Source organism: Elephas maximus, chromosome 7, assembly GCF_024166365.1.
Source record: "Elephas maximus indicus isolate mEleMax1 chromosome 7, mEleMax1 primary haplotype, whole genome shotgun sequence".
Lineage (NCBI taxonomy): Eukaryota > Metazoa > Chordata > Mammalia > Proboscidea > Elephantidae > Elephas > Elephas maximus.
In genome coordinates, this window is record NC_064825.1 from 124,425,664 (window position 1) to 124,449,768 (window position 24,105).

At 53.5% G+C, this 24,105-nt stretch overlaps 2 protein-coding genes across 6 annotated transcripts; one reads left to right on the forward strand and one right to left on the reverse strand.

Annotated features, from left to right (window-relative positions):
- The first annotated feature begins 58 nt into the window (after positions 1-58).
- On the forward strand, positions 59-13,546 carry TKFC (triokinase and FMN cyclase). Of its 3 annotated transcripts, none has more exons than XM_049892140.1 (19): positions 59-143; positions 511-604; positions 1,622-1,737; positions 5,155-5,344; positions 6,308-6,418; positions 6,521-6,702; positions 7,999-8,077; positions 8,396-8,485; positions 9,145-9,179; positions 9,257-9,341; positions 9,436-9,525; positions 10,054-10,170; positions 10,560-10,679; positions 10,879-11,016; positions 11,934-12,040; positions 12,128-12,231; positions 12,345-12,378; positions 12,484-12,573; positions 12,982-13,546. In XM_049892140.1, the coding sequence occupies exons 3-19, from the start codon at positions 1,735-1,737 to the stop codon at positions 13,141-13,143; spliced, it is 1,737 nt and encodes a 578-aa protein (XP_049748097.1). In that variant the 5' UTR covers positions 59-143; positions 511-604; positions 1,622-1,734; the 3' UTR covers positions 13,144-13,546. The 3 variants fall into 3 exon arrangements, with proteins under 3 accessions (XP_049748097.1, XP_049748098.1, XP_049748099.1); XM_049892142.1 differs by having other exon boundaries at positions 75-121; XM_049892141.1 differs by lacking the exon at positions 511-604.
- Positions 13,547-14,474: 928 nt separating this feature from the next.
- LOC126080914 (lysosomal membrane ascorbate-dependent ferrireductase CYB561A3) lies at positions 14,475-24,087 on the reverse strand. 3 transcript variants are annotated; one of them, XM_049892149.1, is made up of 7 exons: positions 23,915-24,087; positions 21,295-21,367; positions 19,921-20,116; positions 18,600-18,808; positions 17,850-18,004; positions 16,513-16,669; positions 14,475-15,937 (listed from the first exon to the last, which is right to left on the reverse strand). In XM_049892149.1, the coding sequence occupies exons 3-7, from the start codon at positions 20,102-20,104 to the stop codon at positions 15,914-15,916; spliced, it is 729 nt and encodes a 242-aa protein (XP_049748106.1). In that variant the 5' UTR covers positions 20,105-20,116; positions 21,295-21,367; positions 23,915-24,087; the 3' UTR covers positions 14,475-15,913. The 3 variants fall into 3 exon arrangements, with proteins under 3 accessions (XP_049748106.1, XP_049748104.1, XP_049748105.1); XM_049892147.1 differs by having other exon boundaries at positions 19,921-20,119; positions 23,915-24,085; XM_049892148.1 differs by lacking the exon at positions 23,915-24,087 and adding an exon at positions 23,479-23,908 and having other exon boundaries at positions 19,921-20,119.
- Between the last annotated feature and the right edge of the window lie 18 nt (positions 24,088-24,105).

Here is a 24,105-nt window from a genome sequence, read left to right on the forward strand (position 1 = left end):
AGGCAGCCAACCACAGGAAGCCCCGCCCCCAGAGGCTCCGCCCCGCCTCTACCGCCAGAGTCTGCAGTACCCGGATGAGAACACGCAAAGGGGTCCTTGTGAAGCGCCGGCGGCTCCGGAGGTGGCTGCTGCAGGAGCTGGCGGTAGCGAGAGGGCAGGGAGGCTTGCCCCTCCGCATTCAGAGCTCGCCGACCCCAAACTCCCAATCCTCCCCCCGGTCCTCGCCCCTAGCGCTTCCCCAGATCTCCGCCCTTCCCCCACACTTGCTTCAGGAGCATTTGGGGTTGTTCCCCTTTTGGAACCGGGAGGACTGTAGAGGCCTAGAGCGGAGGGAGGTGACAGCGATTTGTGTGGATCCCAGACGCAGTTCCCTGTCTCCCTCCCCTTGAACCCTCTCAGCTTCCCCAAACTCAGCCGGTGACCTCGCCTGACCTTAGAGCCACCTCCCTGCCTCATCTGGGGCGCCAGAACGCTCACTTCTCCCCTTTTAAACTGTTTTCTATTTTTAAGACTTTAAAGGGCTCACCAGGACTCTTGCTCAGCATCGTTAGTGCTTCCATTGCTGTTCAAAATCTGACCCCAAGCACAAAATCAGAATCTCACGGTGAGAACCTTAATGGCTCATGAGGGTGGTCAATTGGCCCTGTACCCTCCAGGCTACCTTACATCAGACAGGCTTCCCATGGAGCAAGAGAACCCACCTGCAGAATGCCAGAGAGGAGCCAACCTTGTTTTACACATGAGGAAGCTGAGGCTGAGCCCGCCCACCCACTAAGGTCCCCCCAGCAAATCAGAGGCAGAGCTAGGTACAAAGCCAGGTCTTCTGAACGCAGACTGGGTTCTTTCCACTGCACACACAATCAGCCTTCCACCAGGAACCTGGATGACTCCGAGACTCTTCTGCAGCAGGCTGAATACGCCAGGGACTCTGCTAGTCTTTGGAAGCCCTGAATTACCTGTAGAAAGACCACAGGCTTTGCAGAAAGACTAAACATGAGTTTGAGTCCTGGCTTTTCCCAGTATAACATTGGACAAGTCATTAGACCTTTCTAAGTCTCAGTTTCCTCAATGGAGTGAAATTAGAGCTGCCTCCCTTCTGGTGTTGCGGTGGTTAAGAAATAGGGCTGCTAACCAAAGGGTTGCAGTTCAAATCCACCAGCCGCTCCTTGGAAACCCTATGGGGACAGTTCTACTCTGTCCTGTAGGAGCACTATGGGTCGGAATTGATGTGATGGCTACTGGTTTGGTGTTTTTTTCTTTGTTTCTCTTCTGCTGGTGTGGTGCTGAGAGCAAACGTGAAAATCGTTGCAAATTTTTTCATGCAATACCGGTGTAAAAGATGAAGTTACTAGGTGGGTAACTTTGCTCCTTGGTGGTGAAGCTGCTCCTGGGCGTAAAGGTAGCCCTGTGCCCAACGTAGATCAATCTGTCTCCTGGCAGCCAAGTGCAGGTGTGAACCTTGGTCAGCCCCACGCTCTTCTCCATCCCCAGCCCACGAACTAGAATTTGAACTTGGATCAAAGTCTGGGGCAGCTCCCTAATTACTAGGGCACTGGTAGCGTGACTGTGCCAGTCTGCCACAAGTCCCTTCAGCAGCTCGCATCCTTACCCACTCCTGCAGGTGCAGCTGCCACCTCCACCGAGCTCGAACCTAGATAGCACCCTCAGGATCTCCTGTCTTCTGGCAGCTAAGCGTGAAGGTTTGAACACTGCCTGCTTCCGAGCCTCCGCACCATGGTGAGTTCCGTGGGAGCCAGGGCAGGGGAAGGACACTGTGGTTTTGGAGCAGTGGATGTCCCAGCCCGGGCCATGCTGGAGTTCCTTAGGCCCTGATCAAGAGGTGCTGCTCCTTCCTGAAGTTCAGGGAGGTGAAGAAAGAAGAGTCCTCCTCTCTGTCCAGGGCTGATCCCTGCTTCCTTCTACTTCTGGAGCCCTCTGGTCCCAGCCAGGCCTGGGGCTGTAGCCTGTGAGTCCCTTCAGGGCCCATCTGCCCCAAGTCTGGGTCACACATACAGGCTAGAACAGTAATAGTCACCTACCGTATAATGGGGAAACCCTGGTGGTGTAGTGGTTAAGAATTACAGCAGCTAACCAAAAGGCCGGCAGTTCGAATCTATCAGGTGCTCCTTGGAAACTCTGTGGGGTAGTTCTACTCTGCTCTGTAGGGTTGCTACGAGTTGGAATCGACGGTAATGGGCTTTGTTTTTTTGTTTTGTCTTTATACTCTGTGACAGTGGGTTCAGTGGTAGAGTTCTCGCCCTCCATGTGGGAGAGACTCCGGTTCAGTTCCTGGCCAGTGCACCTTGGTCTGTCAGTGGAGGCTTGCATATTGCTGTGATGCTGAAGAGGTTTCAGCAGCACTTCCAAACTAAGAGAGACTAGGAAGAAAGGCCTGGTGATCTACTTCTGTAAAACAGCTAATGAATGGTCTTATTTGGCCTTACCTGTACTTGTTACTGAGGCTGGGGCTTGTGTGAGCTAGTCCCAGAGCTGGGATCTACACTGTGGGAGGCTCAGTATGCCCTTGGCCATTGTTCCAGGTCCACCCTAGAAATATCTGAACCAAAGCAAACTTTGGACGGATCTGGGTTCAAATCTCAACCATGTAACCAAGCAACTGTGTGACCTTGCACAAAAGATTTGACCTCTCTGAGCCTCTTTGTCCTCATCTGCAGTGTGAGGCAGACTATGGCTTACCACCAAGTAGCCCTAGATCAGAGTCCTGGGACCTCTCACAGCATCTGACTTGCTTTCCTTTTTCATCCCCTGGCCCCCTCAGATGCTGGGAACCAGGGATGGCACTGGCCCCTCTGGTGCAGTGATGGTTGAGAACCCCATACAGGACAGATTGTCAGAAATAGAGAACGGGGCACACTTTTGGAGGGTGGCAACACTTGAGCCAGGGCTGGATTGAGAACAATTCGTGTCTTCATTGCATGTCCCAGTCCCTGATGGACTCTGAGAGCCATAAGCCTGTGCCCTTCCCAGGGCAAGACCTCTACCACCCTCAGGCTCCTTGAAAACCCTGTGGAACACACACGTGGGTTGGAATTGACTCACTGGCAATGTTTTTTTGTTTTTTTAAATTCTCATTATATAAGTCAGCCCCTTGGGAAAGGAGCTTGATATTGTCAAAATGGTGCCAGTGTTGGAGCCAGGCTGACCTGGATACTTGCTGGCTGTGTGACCTTGGGCAAAGTCATTCACTTGTGCCTCGGTTTCCTCACCAGGCTAATCTTTCCTGCACAGGCGTGTTGGAAAGATTAAATGAGATGTTCTCTAAAGCACTTAGAACCAGGCCTGGTCCTTAGTCCCTGCTCAGGAAACGGTGCCAATCTTATGCCGCTCGCTCCTTACTGGCCCAGGCTGCTCTCCTAAGCTGAAGCAGGTGGCTTGGCCTGGCCATCGCCCCACCCAGGAAAGGCCGGCAGGGAGGCGTCAGCACCAAATTTTGCACAATGGAGTCAGGTTCTGGCAGGCTCAGGCAGGGACCTGGCTCAACTGTAGGCTGCGCCCGGCCACCAGGTGGCGCTGGGAGCCTGGCCCTTGAGTCCCCCCTATGGGGCCCCAGTCCCACTCTTCAGGATAAAGGCAGAAACTGCAGCCCAGTCTGCAGCCTGTGTGCAGCCAGCTCTAGCTTTTCAGAGCCTGGTTGAAATATAATAGGAATAAAAAACAGTCACCGTCGAGTCATTTCCAACTCATGGCGACCCCGCGTGTGTCAGAGTAGAGCTGTGCTCCGTAGGGTTTTCAACGGCTGATTTTTCAGAAGTATATCACCAAGCCTTTCTTCTGAGGTGCCTCTGGGTGTACTTGAACCTCCAGTCTTTCGGTTAGCAGCTGAGCAGCCACTTGCACCACACTTCCTTTTGTTGAGCTCGTACTGTATAACACCCATGTGCTATATCATTAAGCTGCCATTTCTCCATTTTGTGCAGGAAGAATCAAGGCTCGGAACAGTGACATTTCTTCACTGAGTTTTCAAAACTAATGAAAGGCAGAGGTGGAATTTGAACTGAAGTCCCCATGATTGCAGAGCTCAAGCTTGTAACCAGTCTAGCCCTATGTTACTCTCTTCTGCCCTCACCCTCTGTATCAGCTCAGCTGAGCGTGGGACTGCTCTGTGGCTCTCAGGCTGGCCTGCCCATGTGCCCATGTCCCTCCCTCCTGTGGCTCCCCAGGCCAGGCTCTTCTAGGGCCAGTAAGGCCCCTGTCCCCCTCTCCCCACGGGCCATTTGATCCTCTAGCCGTTCTAACTGGCTCCCTGGTTCCTGCACCTACCCTGTTATTTCTCACCTCCAGTCCTTGGCTCGTGCCTCTTTCTCTTCTGGAATGTCCTCCGCCTTTCCTCCTCCTGTGCTCCCTACTACTTTTTTACCTACCTGACTCCTACTTATGCTTCACAAAGACTTCCAGGATGCTCTGAGGAGGTTGAGGCCCCTCTGTGCTTGCATAGCACACACACATTACTCTTGCTAGCTCGGCCCACCAAAACCAAACCCATTGCCATCAACTCAATTCCATTTCAGTAGAACTGCCTCATAGGGTTTCCAAGGAGCGTCTGGTAGATTCAAACTGCTGACCTTTTGGTTAGCAGCTGTAGCCCTTAACCACTCTACCACCAGGGTTTCCACTCAGCCCACAGGATATGGAAATGGCCTCCTTGCATTTCCATCCAGGGCACGAAGGGCGTTCTGTTATCTCCACATGCCCAGCGCCGAGCACTGAGCCTGGCACCCAGAGGGGCTCGGGAACTGTTCACTGTGTGTCAGAGGCCCAGTCAAAGCATCAGATGGGCAGCACGGGAACCTCCCTGGGGCTTCTCCTCCTTCGACAGAAGAAGGATGTTGGCTCTCAGGGTTTTGTTATATTTTTTTACAATCAGGACTCCAGCTCCCCTGTTTTCTTTGCCTTGAAGCCATTTTTTCAGGCTAAATTTAAGCCATGGTCTAAAACGCTCCATAAAAAGCCGCCAGTTCAGAAGGGGAGTCGCAGCATCCTCCACCTGTGACGATGCTGCCCGACCCAAGGGTCTGGCGTGTTCCTGGAGTTTCCGAGTGGATGTGGCAGAGGGGTCTTGGCCATAGGAAAGTGGCTGAGCAGGATGGGGTGTCTGCTGCCCACGCCCTGAACCTCCTCGCTTCCATCCCACAGACCTCCAAGAAGCTCGTGAACTCGGTGGCAGACTGTGTTGATGATGCCCTTGCAGGCCTGGTGGCCTGCAACCCCAGCCTGCAGCTCCTGCAGGGCCACCGTGTGGCCCTCCGCTCTGACCTGGACAGCCTCAGGGGCCGGGTGGCACTGTTGTCGGGCGGGGGCTCTGGCCACGAGCCTGCCCATGCCGGTGAGTAGAAGGGGCAGAGGCAGGGTGGGAGATGCTAGTCAGGGTGGACAGGAAGTCCCCAGGAGATGCCCAGTGCTGGTATGAGGTTGAGGACAGAGCCTAGCCCAGAGCCAGGAACCGGCTTCTGGTTCCAGCTCTCCCAGCCCCTCCTGCTGTGATCTGGGGCCAGTCATGGCCTCTCTGTGGAACTCAGTTCAGCCAAATGATCTCTCAGGCCCTTTTCTGTCTCAGTCATCTAGTGCTGCTGTAACAGAAATATCACAAGTGGATGGATCCGACAAACAATTTTATTCTCTCACAATCTAGGAGGCTAGAAGTCCAGATTCAGAGCATCAACTCCAGGGGAAGGCTTTCTCTGTCTGTCGATTCTAGAGGAAGGTCTTTGTCTTCAGTCTTCCTCTGGACAGGATCTTCTCAGTGCAGGGACCCTGGGTCCAAAGGACGCACTGTTCTCCTGGCTCTTGTTTTTTTGATGGTATGAGGTCCTCTGTCTCTCTGCTCAGTTCTCTCATATCTCAAAAGAGGTGGACTTAAAACAACCTAATTCTGTAGTTTGAATCCTGCCTCGTTAACATCATAGAGGCAGGGTTTACAACATATAGGAAAATCACATTGGATGACAAAATGGTGGACAGTCACACAATATTGGGACTCTTGGCCTAGCCAAGTTGACATACATTTTGGGGGAACATAATTCAACCCATAACAGATGGTATGAGAGAGCGACAACTGTGTGGTAAAGGCAGTCAAATAGAGTAAAGGAACAGTGGGTTGCTGGGGAAGGGGTGGTTTCAGGAAGGCCTCTCCACGATGACTCCTGAGAAGACGACCCTGGTGCTCTGTGGTGCGAGGCACACAGTAGGGGCTCACCAAACCATAAGGTCAAAGAGTGTGGGAATCCTCAGTGACTACAGGAACAGGTCCCTACCCATTGTCCTCTTTCTCACCCCTCCCTGTCTCCAGGTTTCATAGGGAAGGGGATGCTGACGGGGGTCATTGCAGGAGCTGTGTTCACCTCCCCGGCCGTGGGCAGCATCCTGGCGGCCATCAGGGCAGTGGCCCAGGCAGGCACAGGTAAGACTGTCATGTGGAGGGACCAGGAGGCTGGGCAGGGAGGGTGCGCTGTGGGGTGGATGAGGGCAAGCACTGACGGGGCCCTGCCTTTGACTCCTGTAGCGGGGACCCTCCTCATCGTGAAGAACTACACGGGGGACCGGCTCAACTTTGGCCTGGCCCGGGAGCAGGCCCGGGCTGAAGGCATCCCAGTGGAGATGGTGGTCATTGGGGATGACAGCGCCTTCACCGTCCTGAAGAAGGCAGGCAGGCGGGGGCTCTGTGGCACTGTGCTTATACACAAGGTAAGATCCCCATCCGTGGCCCTGCCCTCACTCAGTTTTCTCTCTTCAGGCAGCACCTGGTGGCAGGACCTTGCCGTGCCTTCCCCCTGACAAACACACCCCGAGAAGCCACTCCCAGACCCTTCTCTCCCTTCCCCTACATCCAGTCAATAGCCTGGTGACTCTACTCCCAAATGCCTCAGTACCACACATCCTCCTGGGACCCCTGCCCTCCCCGACCCAGCTTTGGTTCAGGGCTGATCTGCTCATGCCCAGAGGGCTGCAGTGGCCTTCTCAATGGACCCTTCCATGCTTCCAGCCTCCTCCCCAAGCTTCTTGGTTAGGTGCCCACCACTTTGTTGACTTACCTCCCTGACTTTTCATCCTCATCACCCATCGCTCCCACTTTCCTCTTATGCTCTGTTAACACCAGATCCCTGTACCCACCGGGCTGGGCTTATCTCTGCTTTGCTTGTGCTGTGTCTATGGCCTGGAATATCCTCTCCACTTTTGGCTCAGCTAACTCCTACTATTTTTAGAGGCCCATCTCTGGTGTCTCCCCATCTGGGAGGCTTTCCCTGACCTCTCCACCACCCCACACTGGTTAGGAGCCCCTCCTCAGTGCTCCCATAATATCCCGTGTGAACTCTATCACTGCATTTACCACCTTGCAGTCTGTTTTCTAGTTGTGTGTGTGTCTGTTGCTCCACTTGCTTCCCAGACTGAGCTCCTTAGACACAGGGACTGTGACTTAGTCATCTTTTTTTTTTCCTAGCACTCAGCACGTAATAGATGCTGTAAATACAGGGTGGACGGTTGGTTGGGTGGATGGATGGGTGGGTCGGTAGGTGGGCAGCTAGGTGGATGGATGGATGGGTGGCTAGGTGGGTCAATGAATGGATGAATTGGTGGATGGGTGGATGGATGGACGGTTGGACAGATGGATGCATGGATGGATGCTTGGATGGATGAAGTAAGCCACGCTGATGTGCCACCTGAAAAAGAACTCTAGGAATTGGGAAACTGGCTGCCAACTGGCTGTGTGACATTGGACAAGTCACCTGCCTTCTCTGGGCTCATTTCCCCATTTGTAAAGTCCTCTATACCTCCAACAGACTGGGGTTCCTAAAGGTTCCTGGCAGGTTCGTGGTAAACGAAGGGGTTGCACTCTCCTGCCCTAAACGTGATGGGCCAGGCCAGGTGTGGGAGCACTAGGATTCTCCCTTCCCAACGAGAAACTCCTCCCCAGCCCATCTTCTGCTCACACATGGTGTTGTAACTCCTTCCATCTTGGGGGCTTCTGTCTGTGGGGTGCAGGTGGCAGGTGCCCTGGCCGAGGCTGGTGTGGGGCTGGAGGAGATCACTAAGCGGGTGAGCGCAGTCGCCGCAGCCATGGGTGAGTACAGCCCAGGGGCTCAAGAAGGTAGGGGCAAGGTTGAAGCAGGCGTTGGGCCTAGGAGCCAGATACCTGTCAGCTGCATAGTGGCGGCTTTACAGAGTTTTCTCTAGGGGCCGAAGGAAGGTTTCCATGGGGCAGCTCCTGGGGCCTGGTGGCCTTGGGTACCAGGGCTGGGTTCTGTTTCATGGTTAAGATGAAAGAGGCTGGCAGCCCTTGTCAGTGAAGAGGATACTGGTGGGCAGGGATTGCTGCTGCCCTTCCTGGTGCAGTGCCAAGGCCAGAGCAGTAACCCCTTATGTGCCTCATTTCTCACAGGTACCCTGGGGGTGAGCTTGTCCTCCTGCAGTGTTCCTGGCTCCAAACCCACCTTTGAGCTCTCCGCTGATGAGGTAGAGCTGGGCCTGGGTAAGCTTGTGGCCGCCCCTGCCCAGTCATGCCTGCTCCTCTGTCTTGGCTTTTGTCTCTGTCTTGTGCCCTGAGTCGGAATCGACTTGATGGCACTGGGTTTGTGCCCTGGGAGCTATCTACCTGGTCCTCTCTGTGTCATGCTGGAGCTATCCCCTAGGTGGTCTTAATATCTTTAAGTGGACACTGAGGCCCTCTGGCCCAACCTGTCTGAATTCTACCTACTTTGCATCCACACCCAGGGCTCCCTGATGTGGGGCTCTGTGCACCTGCTCACTTCCTGGCCTGGGCTCACACCATCCATAGGTCCTCCTGCCCTGCCAAAATGCAGCCCTTGTCTTCAGGGCCATTCAAAGGCCACCGCGGCTGCAGAGCTTTCCTGCTCCTCCCCTGTGCTTCCAAGGTGGTGGGCATAGGCCTCCTGTAGCCTCGCTGTGACTGCCTCTCGTTAGCACTCCTCCGGTTTCTGGTTGTCTCACCACCAAGCCACAAGCTCCAGGAGAGTGGTGGCTGTACAATTTTCATCATTCTGCCCCTTGCCACACCATTCCCCACGCACAGTGTCTAGCCTGGTGCTGAGTGCTTTATCCTGACCTTGATAAGATGAAATGAGCCAATCCCCAGCCCAGGTGGGTCAGCCGTGCCACGTCTATCCACAGGCATCCACGGGGAAGCTGGCGTGCGTCGGATAAAGGTAGGTGGACTCCTTGCCCCAGGCTGGTCCAAGACCAGGTCTCCCCCACACAGCTTACTCCTGGCTCCCTCTGACAGATGGCAACAGCCAATGACATTGTGAAGCTCATGCTCGACCACATGACAGACCCTTCCAATGCGTCCCATGTGCCTGTGCAGTCAGGTGGGTGACCTGTCTCCCCCACCTCCAACCTTTCCTACCTCTCTGGGTAGGGCCCCCAGAAAGTCTCACCTGTGGGTGTCATCTCTACCTATAGGCTCCTCGGTGGTGCTGATGGTCAACAACCTGGGTGGCCTGTCCTTCCTGGAACTGGGCATCGTAGCTGACGCTGCTGTCCGCTCTCTGGGTGAGCCCCACACAGGGCAGGGGACCTGCCCCAACCTCCAGAACATCTTCCCTCCTGCCCTTTGAAGCTGCGCATAGCAAAGCAGCTGACATGGTGCCTTGTTACGGCCCAGGGCACAGGTGATGCAGTCACTCATGCCCGAGTTCAGCCGTCACTCTGCCACTTCGTTGTTGGGTGCCTCAGAGCCTTGGCTTCCTGGTCTGTAAAGTGGGGTGATAACAGTACCTGCCTTATATGATTGTTGTGAGGGTTAAATGAGATTGAGCATACAGAAGACACTGAAAACTGTCTGGTACCTGCTAGAACTCAGTGAGACCTGTAATTACTCATCTGCCCTAAAGAGGGGCACCTCCAGGGACTGTGGACACATGATGCCCTGAGGAAAGCTGGCCTCTTCCCACTGGCCTCAGGGCCCCCGCTTCCAACATCCTTGTTTTCCTACTTTTCTGTTTCTTTCCCCGTGCTCTGATGGATGGAGGGGCGTCCTTCCTTCCCTGTCTCATGGACTTCCATGCTTTGGTACTGCAGAGGGCCGTGGGGTGAAGATTGCCCGGGCCCTGGTGGGCACCTTCATGTCTGCGCTGGAGATGCCTGGCGTTTCTCTCACCCTCCTGCTGGCCGATGAGCCCCTCCTGAAACTGATAGGTGAGATGGGAACCTGGGGTCACCCGAGCCAGGGCTTCTGGTGATGGGAGGAGCCAAGGGACTCCTAGGGCCCCCCATCAGGGCTGGCCATGAAAATTGGGCTTTGGGCCCTGTGAAGTGGCCCGTTCTGGCTTCTTCTGCCACTTCTCACTTGACTGCGGAGGAGTTGGTATCCGATCCTCCCCAGATCTGCCTGGCTCCTTCCCCTTGTGCACAACACAGTAGGCACTCAGTACATGCTTGTTAAGGTGGCTCCCATTCCTCGAGGGCAAGAGGCCATCTACTGAGGGAGCGGGGCCACAGTGCCAGGCAGGGAGCCAAGCCCCACTTGATCCCTGGCTGGCTGACTGAGCCTGAGAGAGTGATCCTACTGTCTTGCCGGTCCCCAGATGCTGAAACCACTGCATCAGCCTGGCCCAGCACAGCCAGGGTCTCTGTGACTGGGCGGAAGCGGAGCCGGGCAGCCCCTACCGAGCCCCCAGGGACCCCTGACTCCACTGCTGCAGGAGGTACCAGGCCCTGCTGTTTGGAGGGGGCACTTCCTTGGTGGCCCAGGGCTTGGGCCTGAGCCCCAAAGGGGGTGGGGATGTGAGTGGAGCCCCAGGCGTCTGGCAGGGTCCAGGCCCTGGTGCCCACACTACTACCTCGGTCAAGTTTGGTCGGGAGGCGGGCCAGGCAGGCCTTTTCCCCACTGCCCTCCTTTGCCAGGTTTAGCCTCGAAGCTGACGGTGCTTGTGCTGGAACGGGTGTGCAGCACCCTCCTGGGCCTAGAGGAGTGCCTGAACGCCCTGGACCGGGCTGCTGGTGATGGCGACTGCGGTACCACCCACAGCCGTGCTGCCAGAGGTTGGTGCCAGGCCCCTCTGGGGTCAGGAGATTGGCTGATGTGGCACCTGGGTTCTTAGATTTTGGCATTTCATGAACTAGAACATTCCAAAAACTTGGAGTGCTATTATAGGATTAAACCAAGCCACCAAACCCATTGCAGTGAGTCGATTACAACTCAAAGTGACTCTATGGGACAGAGTAGAACTGCCCCATAGGGTTTCCAAGGAGCAGATGGTGGATTTGAACTGCCAACCTTTTGGTTAGCAGCCAAGCTCTTAACCACCACACCAGCCAGGGGTTACCAACTGTTATTTTGCCAAATGATGTCATTCCCAAAATCTTTGCACCCGTTTCCCTAAAGAAAGGACCTTCTAACACTATCAACATAGGAAGGTCATAATCTCAGAAAAGAATGGAATCCCTTACAGTGAATGACTTTAAATTCCAGAAACACTCTATTATTCTGATGTTTCTCACTTCATCCAGACCAGCAAAAACCTCTTAATTGTCCAGGCCCATTCATTCAAGAAAAATTTATTTAGCGCCTACCATGGACCAGGCACCATTCTAGGCTCTAGTCAACAAAGCAGACAAATGTCACTGCCTTTGGGGCTTACATTCTGATGGGGAGACAAACCATAAACAAGATGAATAAGGAAAGCACATAGGATGTTAGTGCAGAGGGCCAAGGAAATGCGGGATATGAAACATCAGGCTGAGGGCTGACAGTTTCTGGGCAGGCCTCACCTGCTAGGTGGCTGCCAAGGTCTCTCCCAGTCACCATGTCTCACCCCTCGGCAGCCGCACACTGGGTGCAGAAAGGGAGCCTTGGGAGTCTGGTCCTTTTAGTTCTTTCAACCTCCTCCCTCCCCCATTACTGCTGACTGGCAGAGAGGCCTGGGTACTGAATCCCTCCCCATCTCTCTCACCTGCAGCCATCCAGGATTGGTTGAAGGCGGGCCCACCCCCTGCCAGCCCTGCCCAGCTCCTCTCCAGACTGTCTGTCCTGCTGCTGGAGCAGATGGGAGGCTCATCGGGGGCGGTGAGCGCTGGCAGGGCTGGCAGGGAGGGGTGCCGGGGTGGCTGAGGCCCAGGCCAGTCCTGGTGTTCAGCATTCTGCCCTCTGCAGCTCTATGGCCTATTCCTGACTGCGGCTGCCCAGCCCCTCAAGGCCAAGACTGACCTTCCCGCCTGGTCTGCTGCCATGGATGCTGGCTTGGAGGCCATGCAGAAGTGAGCCTTCGACCCCTGTGTTTCAGACCACTGGTGGGCTGGGGGAGCCGGGCCCTGTCCTCACCCGCAGAGGGATTCCCTACAGGGACCTCATTCTATTCTTCCCCTGCCAGGTATGGAAAGGCTGCCCCTGGGGACAGGACAATGGTATGTATGCAGGCATGGCCCCAGCCTCTCCCTCTTTTGAGCTTAGAAGCCCTAAAGGCCCTCAGTAGCTGGGCCACTCCTCAGCCCCTCCCTCGCCTTGTACAGCTGGACGCTCTGTGGGCAGCAGGACAGGAACTGCAAGCCTGGAAGAGCCCAGGGGCTGACCTCTTCCAAATCCTGACCAAAGCTGTCAAGGTGAGTGAGGCCAGGCCCAGCTGCCCAGAGACAGGCCTGGGGCCACCAGGCTCCCACCTCCATGTGACCCTGAGCATATTAACCTTCCTGGGCTTGTTCTTCCTCTTTAAAATGGAGGTAAGGATAGTACCTAGTTCACAGGGCTGCTGTGAGGCTTCAAGGAGATACATAGAGCCCAAGCCCGGTGCCTGATACATAGTAAACGGCAGCCTCTTTTTCTGCTAGAGGCAGGTTGGAGGTGACCCTCCCCCGGCCCGGCAACATTATGCAGGGTGCCAGCAGAGCTGGGACAAAAGGGCGGAAGGCCAGGTTGCACCAGATTGCATGGCAGAGGAACTCTGCCCATGGCAGGGAGGAGGAGGCCTGGTGGCCCATCCTTGAACCTGCTCCCACACCCCACCCCTTCAGAGTGCCAAAGCTGCAGCCGAGGCCACCAAGACTATGGAAGCTGGAGCTGGAAGAGCCAGTTATATCAGCTCGGCACGGCTGGATCAGCCAGACCCCGGGGCCGTGGCAGCTGCCGCCATTCTCCACGCCATCCTGGAGGTCTTGCAGAGCCAGAGTGTGTGACTGCCCCCTCGGCCTCAGCTCCTTACTGCTGGCCTCAGGTGGCCATTGTCACTGCCCTCTGCCTTCAACCGTAACTCTCCCCCTACCCTACTCCCAGGGCCTGTCCTGAGTTCAGCAAGAAATCCCCCATCCAAACCTCCAGAGTGACTCCACTGCAGAGACAAAGGCCCAGAGAGGGTTCACATGCCTTGTTAGCACTGCCCTTGCCCTCTTCTGGGAGGGTGGAGTCCCTGAGCACCTGGGCCAGCCCCAGCCAGCTCTGGGCTTTGGCGATAAAGCTTTTTCCCTGGGCTGGCAGCACAGCCTCTGCCAACACTATCTGATTTGAATACTCTCCCTTGAAAGGCCTCCCGCACCTGAACCTGAGCCAGTAGGGAAAAGAAAGCAAATAAACTTCATTGAAACACCAACAGATGGCTTCCTCTCTGGTGACCTTACAGGCATGTGAGCAAGTGGACCCACCAGTGTCCCAGGGATTGAGGTTGGAGTGATCATGACCATCTCCTACTGTGCAGTCCATGGCTGGGACCCCAAGGCAGGGTCTGCTCAGCTGGGCTGGCTCCACTGGCATCCTCATTCCTGTCCTTCCGATACACACACCACATCTAATGCATGTAAGACTGATGGGAAAGCTTTTCTCAGTGCCAAGCTAGCAGAAACCAATACTTCTTTGGGAGTGAAATGGGTAGACGGGGCACCAGAAGGGCAAGAAATCAGAAACTGCACCTGAGCCACCCTCCAGGTCTCTTTCTGGAGCAACGCTGGGGGCACCTGGCGAGGAGGGTCTGTTGAACCTGGTGCACAGTGGAGACAGTCAAGTGCACACCTGGCATGTCCTCGTGTGAGGAAGTGGCTAATGGCCCCGGCCGTGACTCAGACACGACTTTGAATCCTGGCCCTGCTTCACACCCGCTACATGAACTCAGAGCAATTATTTAGCCTCTTGGAATCTGTAACACCAGAATGGTACACAGGCACACACTCCCAGCAGCTGCGACGGAGACTCTGGCAGCTGAAACCAGCTTGTGGATCCCGACTTTGCCATTTCCTGGTGGGGTGACCTCGGGAAAGTCACATACCCTTTCTGAGTCCTGTTTCTCAGGTTTATAGATAGGAAAAATACTAGAACCTTCCAAGTGGTCAAAAGCCATTAAGCACCATCCACACATACATGATTCCATCACATGCGATTCCATCCACACAGCCTGGTTACATGGATCTTGGTGCCTCCCGGTTTGCCCTCCCCAAGTCTGTAAGGGTCAGACCTGTCCTGAGGCTTTTACAAGTTGCTCCAGGACCCATATAACCAAATGTCATGTTAGCAGAGGCAGTTTTGAGTCTTAAAGATATGTTTAATGAAAATCAAGCTCCATAAACAAGCGAAGCACCTACACGTGGAGAGAGGGTGAGCTGGCCATGTGACATGGGTGCCCGGAAGCCATCCCAATGGCTTTGAAGGCTTAGTCCCAATAAAGACGTGCAGCCACAGCCCTTTTGCCAGCATCTACTCACCAGGGGGCAGGCATATGGGCTCAGAACCCTGGGCATCAGGCCGCTTGCCTCCTTAGCACAGCAGGATGGGCCTGGGCCCAGACAGGACTCATTTGGAGGAGAAGCAGGAGAGCCCCGGCAGCTGCACACAGCAGAGGGTCAGGATTCCTGCCTCTACCCACTTCTCAGGAGAAAAGCTACAGCTCCTATTTCGCCATGACCCAGAAGACTGAGTTTAGCCAGGCAAGCAGCCACTGTGGGGGCGGGTGAGGTGCCTTGATACTCAGCAGGGACACCCCTGAAGGTGGCAGTGCCACCCAGGGCTCCGCTGGGCTCAACACACAGCAACTTTGGCATCACAGTTTCACGGTGAGCCAGAGGGTGGAAATCAGCAGGGCCCTCTAACAGCACAAGGGTGAACCTGCCCGGGGTAGGCAGGAAAGGCCTGATCCGGCAAGGGGAAATAGAGGAAGTCCGCAGTCCCCTCTGCTTTTCATCCTTATGGGGACATTTGGGGACAGGTTTTCTGTTCCTGGAAGAGCAGGTTACCAGGGTTCGTAGGGCTGCCTGACAGCAACAGGCGTGTAAGCCACAGGAAAAGGTTGAGATTCAGGCCCCAGATGGCGCAGCAGCTAGGAGAGGTGGAGGAAGCCATGTGGTCACATCACACAGACAAAATGCAGGGATATGAAACAACAGTTGAGAGCTTCCCCTCTGTCTGCAGAAGCAGCTTCAGCCACCCACCCTCCCTCCTTCAATCACCACCTAACATCCCCTCCCAAGCTCACATCCAGGTGGGCCTGGGTGGTGGTAACAGGCGGTGGGGCAGATAAAGCCTGCACTGTGTGGGGTGCCTGCGAGGGGAACACTTAAGGCCGCATCACTGCCCTCGTTTTTGACGTTACGAACTGCACTTGGGTCCGTGCTCGTGTGAACTGTCAGCATCTTCTGTCACATCCCTAAGGATTTTCAGGCAATTGTCAACCTGCCTCTTCAGAGTGACAGCAGGAGCAACGTGGGGCAGCCACGGCGGGTGTGCGTGGGGGACCTGAGATGCTGATGCCGAGAAGGGGTGCAGAGGCCAAAGCCACCAAGCACCAAGCAAAGCAGATGGGCTGCCGGTGGCTGGAGAGAGCAGTCTTGACGTGGAGGCAGCAAGAAGCGTGGGCTCAGAGCCCACAGGAAGACTGTTGCCGACACCAGCCGGGAGCCCCAGTAGAGAGAGCTTCTGAGGGAAGGACGGATGGCAGCATTGACTGCTCCAGAGCCCCTGCCCGCTTCACTCCCCGTCACGCAGCAGGGGCTGGAAAGACAGGCAGACGCATGGGGGTGAGTGGCATGGCGTCACAACAGCCCCTGACCTGCAGGAGTCACACCGGGGCTAAGCTGCAGGGTGGTCTACGCCCAAGCCACCGGATCTTTCAGGGAAGCCCCAAAGACCCTGAGCCTGGTCACCGTCTCACCACATCCCATCAGGTGGCTGAGTGGCCAGGAACAGGCAAGACCTGCAAGCGCTCAACTCATCACCAAGCTCCTTTCCCACCAGACTAGCCCCGAGGCTGGTAAAGCAGAAATCACTATGTACTCCCATCATGCTCGAGCCCTTCCTTGGGGAAGATGAGGCCACACTTCACCTCATTAAATTCCCTGTCTTCCCCCAGTGGACAGGCCACAGGCCCCTGGTTGCCACTATCACTGGGACCTGCTGGTTTGATACTCGTGGTCCCCATCGGCCAACCTAACACTACCTTCGTGCTGCTTGGTTTCCCACCATGGTACTGGGCTGGTCTTCTTGGTGAAGCCCAAGCCTTTCCTGGATGACCTGTCTTTAGACCTGGCCCTACCCCACCCTGGAACGGGGGGACTGGGAACCCATACCTGTCTGTCGGTCAGGACCCCCGGCTCTGGGTGCTTCCAAGATGAAGCCAGGAGGATATAGAGCACCAACAGCCCAAAGGCCACCACCAGCATCCCAGTGCTGTTGGCAAAGACAGCCTCGCTAGGCAGACTGGAGTAAGGCTTGCTGGAGTTTTTCCTGAAGGTGAAAAAAAAAAAAAAATAACCCTCTAGACACTTTTCCAACTGTTTTTACCCAGTAAGAGACTCACTGCCACTAAGACAGGGAGACAAAGTCTTGCCCGGACCGCCTTTGCCTTGGAATTGTAGTTACCTTTTAACATCTTTCTAAGCCCCTGCCACAAAAACAAATATCTATGGAATGCTCTTTACCTATGAGAAAATTGAGGCTCAGAGTGGTGAAATTAACTTGGCCAAAGTCACACAACTAATAAACAGCACAACCAAGATTTAAGCCTAGGCCTGACCTCAAACCTTACTTGCTTTTCATTGCCCCCACTGCCTCAGAAAAATGGAGGACAGGAGTAGTTAGGCATGCAGGCTCTGCAGTCAGACTGCCTACGTCAAATCCCAGTTCTGCCACTGCTGGCTGTGTGCCCTTAGGTATGTCACTTAACTTCTCTGGGTCTTGGTTCCTCAGTCTGTAAATGGCAATGACAACAGTACCAATGCTGTAAGGCAGTGGAGAGGATTAAATGTATTTAGGGTAATTTGTGACACACCAAAAAAAGAAAAAAAGGACTAAACCTGTTGTCACTGAGTTGATTCCAACTCATGGCGACCCCATGTGTTGCAGAATGGAACTGTGTGCGCTCCAAAGGGTTTTCAATGGCTGGTTTTTTGAAAATAGATTCACTAGGCCTTTCTTCCAAGGTGCCTCTGGGTGGATTCAAACCACCAACCTTTTGGTTAATAGCCCAGGACTTGACCATTTATGACCGAAAAAAAAAAAAAAAATCCCGTTACCATTGAGTTGATTCCAACTCATAGCGACCTTTAGGACAGAGTAGAACCACACCATGGTGACATGGTGGTTAAGTGCTCAGCTACTAACTGAAAGGTTGGCAGTTCAAACCCACCAGCTGCTCTGTGGGAGAAAGGTGTGGCAGTCTGCTTCCATAAAGATCACAGCCATTTATGACAGTGGGTGCTAAATCAATTTGATGCTCGATAAATATCTGCTGACCAATTTACCACTCTGAACCTAAAAAAAGACAATACCATTACCTTCCACATCAGGATCGGGCCCAACGCCAAAGGCTCTCCTCTCTTGGATGGGTCCTATGATCATAGGGTTTGTGTTTTGAAGACCCTCTCCCTCCCCGCCATCTTAGGATCAGGGGCCCCATCCCACTCACAAACTGAAGAAAAGCTTCTCGTTAATGCCAGAAACGACAGAGGCAATGGCCAGAGAGAAGATGAAGGCTCCAAAGAAGACGTGGATGGGTTTAAGGAGGTTACGCAGCCACAAGGCCGCCCAGGGCAGGAGGAAGATGGCAAAGCCCAGGAACCACTGTGGACACAAGGGAGGAAGCACCTGACAGTACTGTGTGTGACCAGAGGCACACCGGTCATCCCACCCCAGCGCCTCTGACCCATCTCTGTATGGGCCCTTCTTTCCCAACTCCACAGGCATTGCCCCACCATCACACCTAGCTTCCTCATTGTCCTCACTGTGGTCTGTCTGTTTCCATTACACAAACGTTGGAGCAACGACAAAAACACTAAATGGAAGGCTTAGCTACAGTCCCACCGTCCCAGCAAACCCAACCGTTCTTGTTTGTCTGTGCTTCCTTCCAGGTCTTGCTCCTAAAACTCCTCACTTGTATAGGGCTGACATCAGAATACAGAAACCACTTCTAAAACTGCTGCCGGGTCACAGAAAGGTGGGAGTGGGGAAGGTGGGAAAGATGGCTCACATGGTGTGTGGTTATGACCAAGTTAGCACTGGGGTCTCCAGGATGACAGGTGGGCAGTGTGATGCCCTGCTGATGCTACAGGACTTGCTCTGCACGGCCCTCTCTAGGCAAGAAGAGTGAATATTTGGTGCTGAAGCAAGTGAAGGCCCGGCTGTGGGAACCCAGAGGAGGAGGGTGGAGAGAACTCACCTGGCAGGCGAAGAGGAAGACGGTGGTGATCCCCAGCCAGCTGTGCAGGGAGTAGAGGTTGCTGATGTGTTTTTGGTTGTGAAACTTAAAGACGGCTACCAGCCCCAGCACCGTCAGCACGAAGGCCATCAGGTGCAGGGCTGCATGGAGGACTTTCCAGGGCAGCTTGGGCCCCACCCAGGACTGGGGCAGGCGGTACACCAGCGATGCTGCAGGAGAGAGCAGTTCCCAGGCTTGACCTCTCCCCTCACATCAGGGGAGCCACCCCAATGTGACCACACACAGCCTCCCAACACCTTCATGGTGTATGGGGGGAGGAAGGAGGAAGCGCTAGGACATCAGTATCAGTTCCTTAGCATCTTCTTTCCTTTCATTAGCCACAAGGGAGGGAGAGAAGGGACAGTGAGTGATCCAAAAGGAGGAGCAGCTTCCTTGGACCTGCCATTCGATCATTACAATCATAAACCCAGCGCGTACGATGTTTGCCAGGTAACGAACATGGTTACATTTATCATTTCATCTGATTCGCACAACCAAGGTTAGTTGTCAAGGGTCAGACAACCAAGGTCCAAGTCCTGGCTCTGCCTGTTATTAGCTGTTTGGCCTCTCCTCTCTAAGTCTCAGTTTCCTCATCTGCAAAATAGGAATAACAATAAAGCCTACCTCACAGGCTTGTTTTAAGAACTAACAACACATGGTTGAGTGGCTAGTTAGCAATGTCATCACTCTTCACGTTTTACAAGTGGGAAAAATGAGGCTCCAATGCACAGCGTTGAATGCACAGGGCAAAGATGGTAAGAGACAGGGTCTGGGTCTGGGAGGCCTAAGTAGATCCCTTACTCAGGGGCCTGATGGTTCCATGAGGGGCTTCAACTTCCTACTCCCTCAAGCAGGAGTCAGCAAACTATCATGCACAGGCCAAATCCAGCCCACTACCTGTATTTGTTAATAAATTTTTCTTGCAACACAGCCACGATCACTCATTTATGAATTGTCTATGGCTGCTCTCATACAACGGCAGAGTCGAGTAGCTGCAACACAAATCACATGGCCTGCAAAACCTAAAAGGTTTACTATCTGGCCCTTTAAAAAAAAAAGTTTGCTGACCTTGCCCTAGAGTACTTATGAAACTGCCCTTCTCAGATGTTCCCTTTCTCACCACTTCTTCCCCCAAATGACACCTGGGCCCAGTGACAGCCCAACCAGCCCCACCCCCATGGCCCCAAACCCAACACCGATGAAGGCCAGCCCTGGAGAGGGAATGCACTGGCCCATCCAGACCTGGGCCATCTCAGCCTGCCCATGCTGACCACTTACTCACCAGCTCCGTAGAGCACGACCATGCCAGTAACCATGAGCACTGGGTGCCAGTTGAATTGGAGGTTGCTGGAGTCCCAGGCAAAGCCACCACGCCAGTACTGCATCCAGTAGATGGTGAAGAGGATGCAGAGTGAGCCCAGGGACCCCAGCATCAGGCAGCACAGGTAAAACCGTCTCACAGCCATTGTGCTCTAGCACTTCTAGGGGAAAGGAAGATGTCACATATCCCTGCTGGCTTGGCTGCACCCCACACGCAGGCTAAAGGAGGCAATGGTGACCTCACTCTTGGCCTGTGGGGTGGATGCTTTTTGTCTCAGTTCCCCTGCCATCGACCTGGGCACTGCCCCATGAGGCCTTGATGGCTGGGCAGGTCAGATCTCTGGTTAGGACAGTGAGTAAGCCCCACCCAGCACCTGGCCCTGCACAGCGCAGCAAGCTCAGACTGTGGCTGGCCCTGAGAACACCTCCTCTGCTGCAGCTGGAAGCCAAGGCTCTGGGCCAGAGCCCTGGAACTAGTTCCCCTCACAGGCCATGTAAAGCTGGTTCCAGTCAGTAAACAACCAGAACCACCCCCCAGAAGAATTCGATATCTGCAGGAAAGAAGGGACGAATCAAAATCCAGTCTAGACCATACAAATGCTCAGGCCTTCGGTTCTAAGGTAAGGAGGCAACATCACCATCTGAAAGGAACACACACACACACACACACACACACACACACACACACACACACTGCTATAGGCTAGCTAGCTGGAAGTCCCGTGGTCTCCCTCTAGAGAAATACTCTGCCCCAGATCGGAAACTTTCTGGGGACTAATACTCCTACTGGGGAGGTAAGATGAGGCCTTCACTCCAGAGTGCCCACATTCCGCATGTTGAATCAAGTGATACCCTCAGCTGTCCCCAGGCTTGAGACTTCTGCTTTCTCTTCCTCTGTGGCAAGCCCAGAGGAGGAAGGAGGAAGCAAGAACTCACGGTCCAGAAAACAGGAGGTTTATTTTGAGATTTCCACATGTACTTCATAAACTCAGAAACCAACTGTGGTCCAGGCACGGCCCCTCTTAAAAGCCAAGCAAGTGGGTGTGGGGGTTGTTGGCAGGCAAGTGTGCAAAGCCACAAGAATGCGCCTACTTTCAGCTAATTGTAGGCAGCATGGGCCCAAGCCTTCAAGGCAGTCAGCCAGGCCCATACATTCACAACAAGAAGGTGACAATGTGGCTTCCTGCAATTGAGGTCTTTCAATTTGAAGCAGCTAACAGAAAAAGAAAAAAAAAAAAACAGAAAGGAGACCCCTAAAATATCCAATAACTCTCAAGGATGTAAAACACTTGGTTCCTCCCCTTTAAACCTAGTGGCAGGCTGAAAGAATAGTCACCTGGGCGCCGATTCTTATTAACTGATGGACCTTGAGCAAATCACTTAACACTTGTAGAACTCAGTCTTCTCATCTGAAAGAAAGGTATGACAAGAAGAAGAACACTATTTATAGAACACCAGTGATGAATAAGGGGCCTAGGTGGTACATGAGCGGTTTGACTGACCGCCAACCAAAAAGGTTGGTAGTTTGAATCCACCCAGCATCTTGGAAGAAAAGGCCTGACAATCTGCTTCCATAAAGATTATAGCCAAGGAACCCTTATGAAGCAGTTCCGGTCTCTAACCCATGGGGTTACCACGAATCAGGGGTTGACTCAACAGCAACTAACAAGAGTCATGAATGAACAGATACCACACTAAAACCTCACCCATATTATCCCATTTACTCCTCTTAACAGCCCCGTGAGGGATTATCTTCATTTTACAGATGAGAAAACTAAGGTTCAGAAAGATTAATTAACTAGTGTTAAAAACCCATTACCCTTGAGTTGATTCTGACTCATAACAACCCTGTAGGACACAGTAGAACTGCTCCATAGGATAGTGTTTCCAAGGAATATCCAGTGGATTCGAACTGCTGACCTTTTGGTTAGCAGCAGAGCTCATAACCACTGAGCCGCCAGGGTGTTAGAACCCAGTAAGTGGGTGAGAGTTTCAGATCTTTGTCTGTCTGGGTTTAAGGCCCATGGCTTTTCCTTGACCACAGGTTGTCAGAAGATCAAGTAGCAAAATGTGTGAAAGGATATGGTGAGAATAAAGTATTATACACATCTGTTATTGTCGTTACAGCATTTCATCCTAAGTGCTAACAAAAACCAGAAGCTCGTGGTCCCTGTGCCTGAGCCTCTCGGTGGCCCTGATTCCATGCCATGTCAACTCTCTCCATGCCAGGTGCTCACCTAAGCCCAGAACAGACACTGGGCTCTCACAAGGTGATCCACATTGGCAATAATCCTTGAGAAAGAAAAGTCTGAGAGCTGGAGGGGAAAAACAAGCTCCTGTGAGGCTGGCAGAAGACAATCATGCCACCAGCTTCCTAGAAGCCTCATGACTCGACTACTGGGCTCATGGATGTGCACCCAGCCACAGAGCTGTTCCCTTAATTCCTGCAGGGCAGAGGAAGTTTCAGGCCACCAGAGACAAAAACAAAGTAAATATAGCTCCCAAAGGGCTGTATCCACCCCTAGAAGAGATGATTGCAGGAAGGGCCTGGATTACTGCTCTGTGAGTGACTTGGAAGAGATAATGAGGACAGTTTCTTAACAGAGGGCTCAGAGGTTATATTATTCTGCTCACAGTACACAGATAAGCCCTCCCTTTGCCTGAAATAAAAAAGCAAAGCAGAAAAAAAAGGAAGAGTGAATGCAGTGAACATTGCAAAGCAAATGCCGAGCATAACCTCTTATTTAGTCTGAAGAGAGCAGCCTGTGTTATGATTTCAGGATGGGCACACCACGGTTTGGTCTCCTTTCCTGCCCTTGTTTTGTAAAGCCCCATTGTAAGGCAGGGGTTGGCAAACTCTTCTGCAGAGAAAGGGCCAGATGGTAAATAGGTTTTGCAGGCCATGTGGTCTCTGCCACAGCTGTGTCATCAACCCTGCGGGTGTAGTGCAAGGGCGGTCATAGACAAGTGAGTATGGCTGTGTTCCAATAAAACTTTTACTTAATTTTACTTAGATATTGAAATACGAAATTCATAAAATTTTCACATGTCACTAGTCTTTTTTTTTTTTTTCCAATCATTTAAACACCTAAAAACTACCCAGGCAGGCCAGATTTGGCCTGTGGATTGTAGTGTCAACCCTCATCTGGTAAGTGTACTCTCTAATACTCTCCCTGATCACTTGGTAGAAAGGATTCATCCCCATCCCGGTTGAGCTAAAACAGATCGGGTTCAGGGGTAAGAAATGGGTACCTCCCATTCAGCGTTTAGTCTTACAAAAAGGCTGTTCCAAACTCTTACAACGTTACTTTAGAACTACAAATAGATAAAGGAACAGAAAGTCATTTCCGACTCACCCTTCACAGGTGGATGAGGGAATTTTAGGAATCCTAAAAACCAGACTTGGAGTTAAAGTCTTAAACCCTTATATTACAGCTCAAAATACCGGGGGCCCAAAGTGAGTGGCAGAGCAGGTACAGGGATCCAAGTCCACGCCCCTTCGGCTCCCAGGATTCCTCACCTCCAAATGTAGCTTTCTGTGAATTCAGGTGAGGAAGTCAGGACCCAGGAGAGAGGAGTCCAAAATTCTATTCAGGAGCTAGGTAAGCAAGGTTTCCTTAGCACCAGAGCGATTACAAACCCGCCCTTCGGACCGTTTTCAGGTCTCGCTCAAATGACGGAAAAACAGTTCCAGAAACTTGGGAGCTGACTGCTGACTTCCCTGTTGGGCTCTAGGCCCCAGCTAACCTTGGATGACCATTAGGGCGAGGGGCTCCGCCTACTGTCTTTCGTGTCTTTATAACCACCACCTGTGGAATGAAGGGCACGGAGAACGGTGCCCATCACCCAAAAGAAAAAACTGAGACCAAGCGAGTTTTGACAGCGCGAAGCGAGGTGGTAGCAGAGGCAGCGCTCGAACCCAGGTCCCTGAACTCCCAGCCCGGGCTCTTTCTTACTACTGAACCACACTGGGACGCAGGGAAGCCAGGGTCTCCGAGATCCGCCTCCTCCCACTCGGCGCTGCTACCTCCGGAGCTTCGAGGAAATCGAGTCAGGGGCTGCCAAGGACAGCCGCACGCAACCGGCACCGCCGACCCGCCCTCTTATAGCCCCTCAACACTTCCGGTCCCGCGCAAAGCCGCCTGGG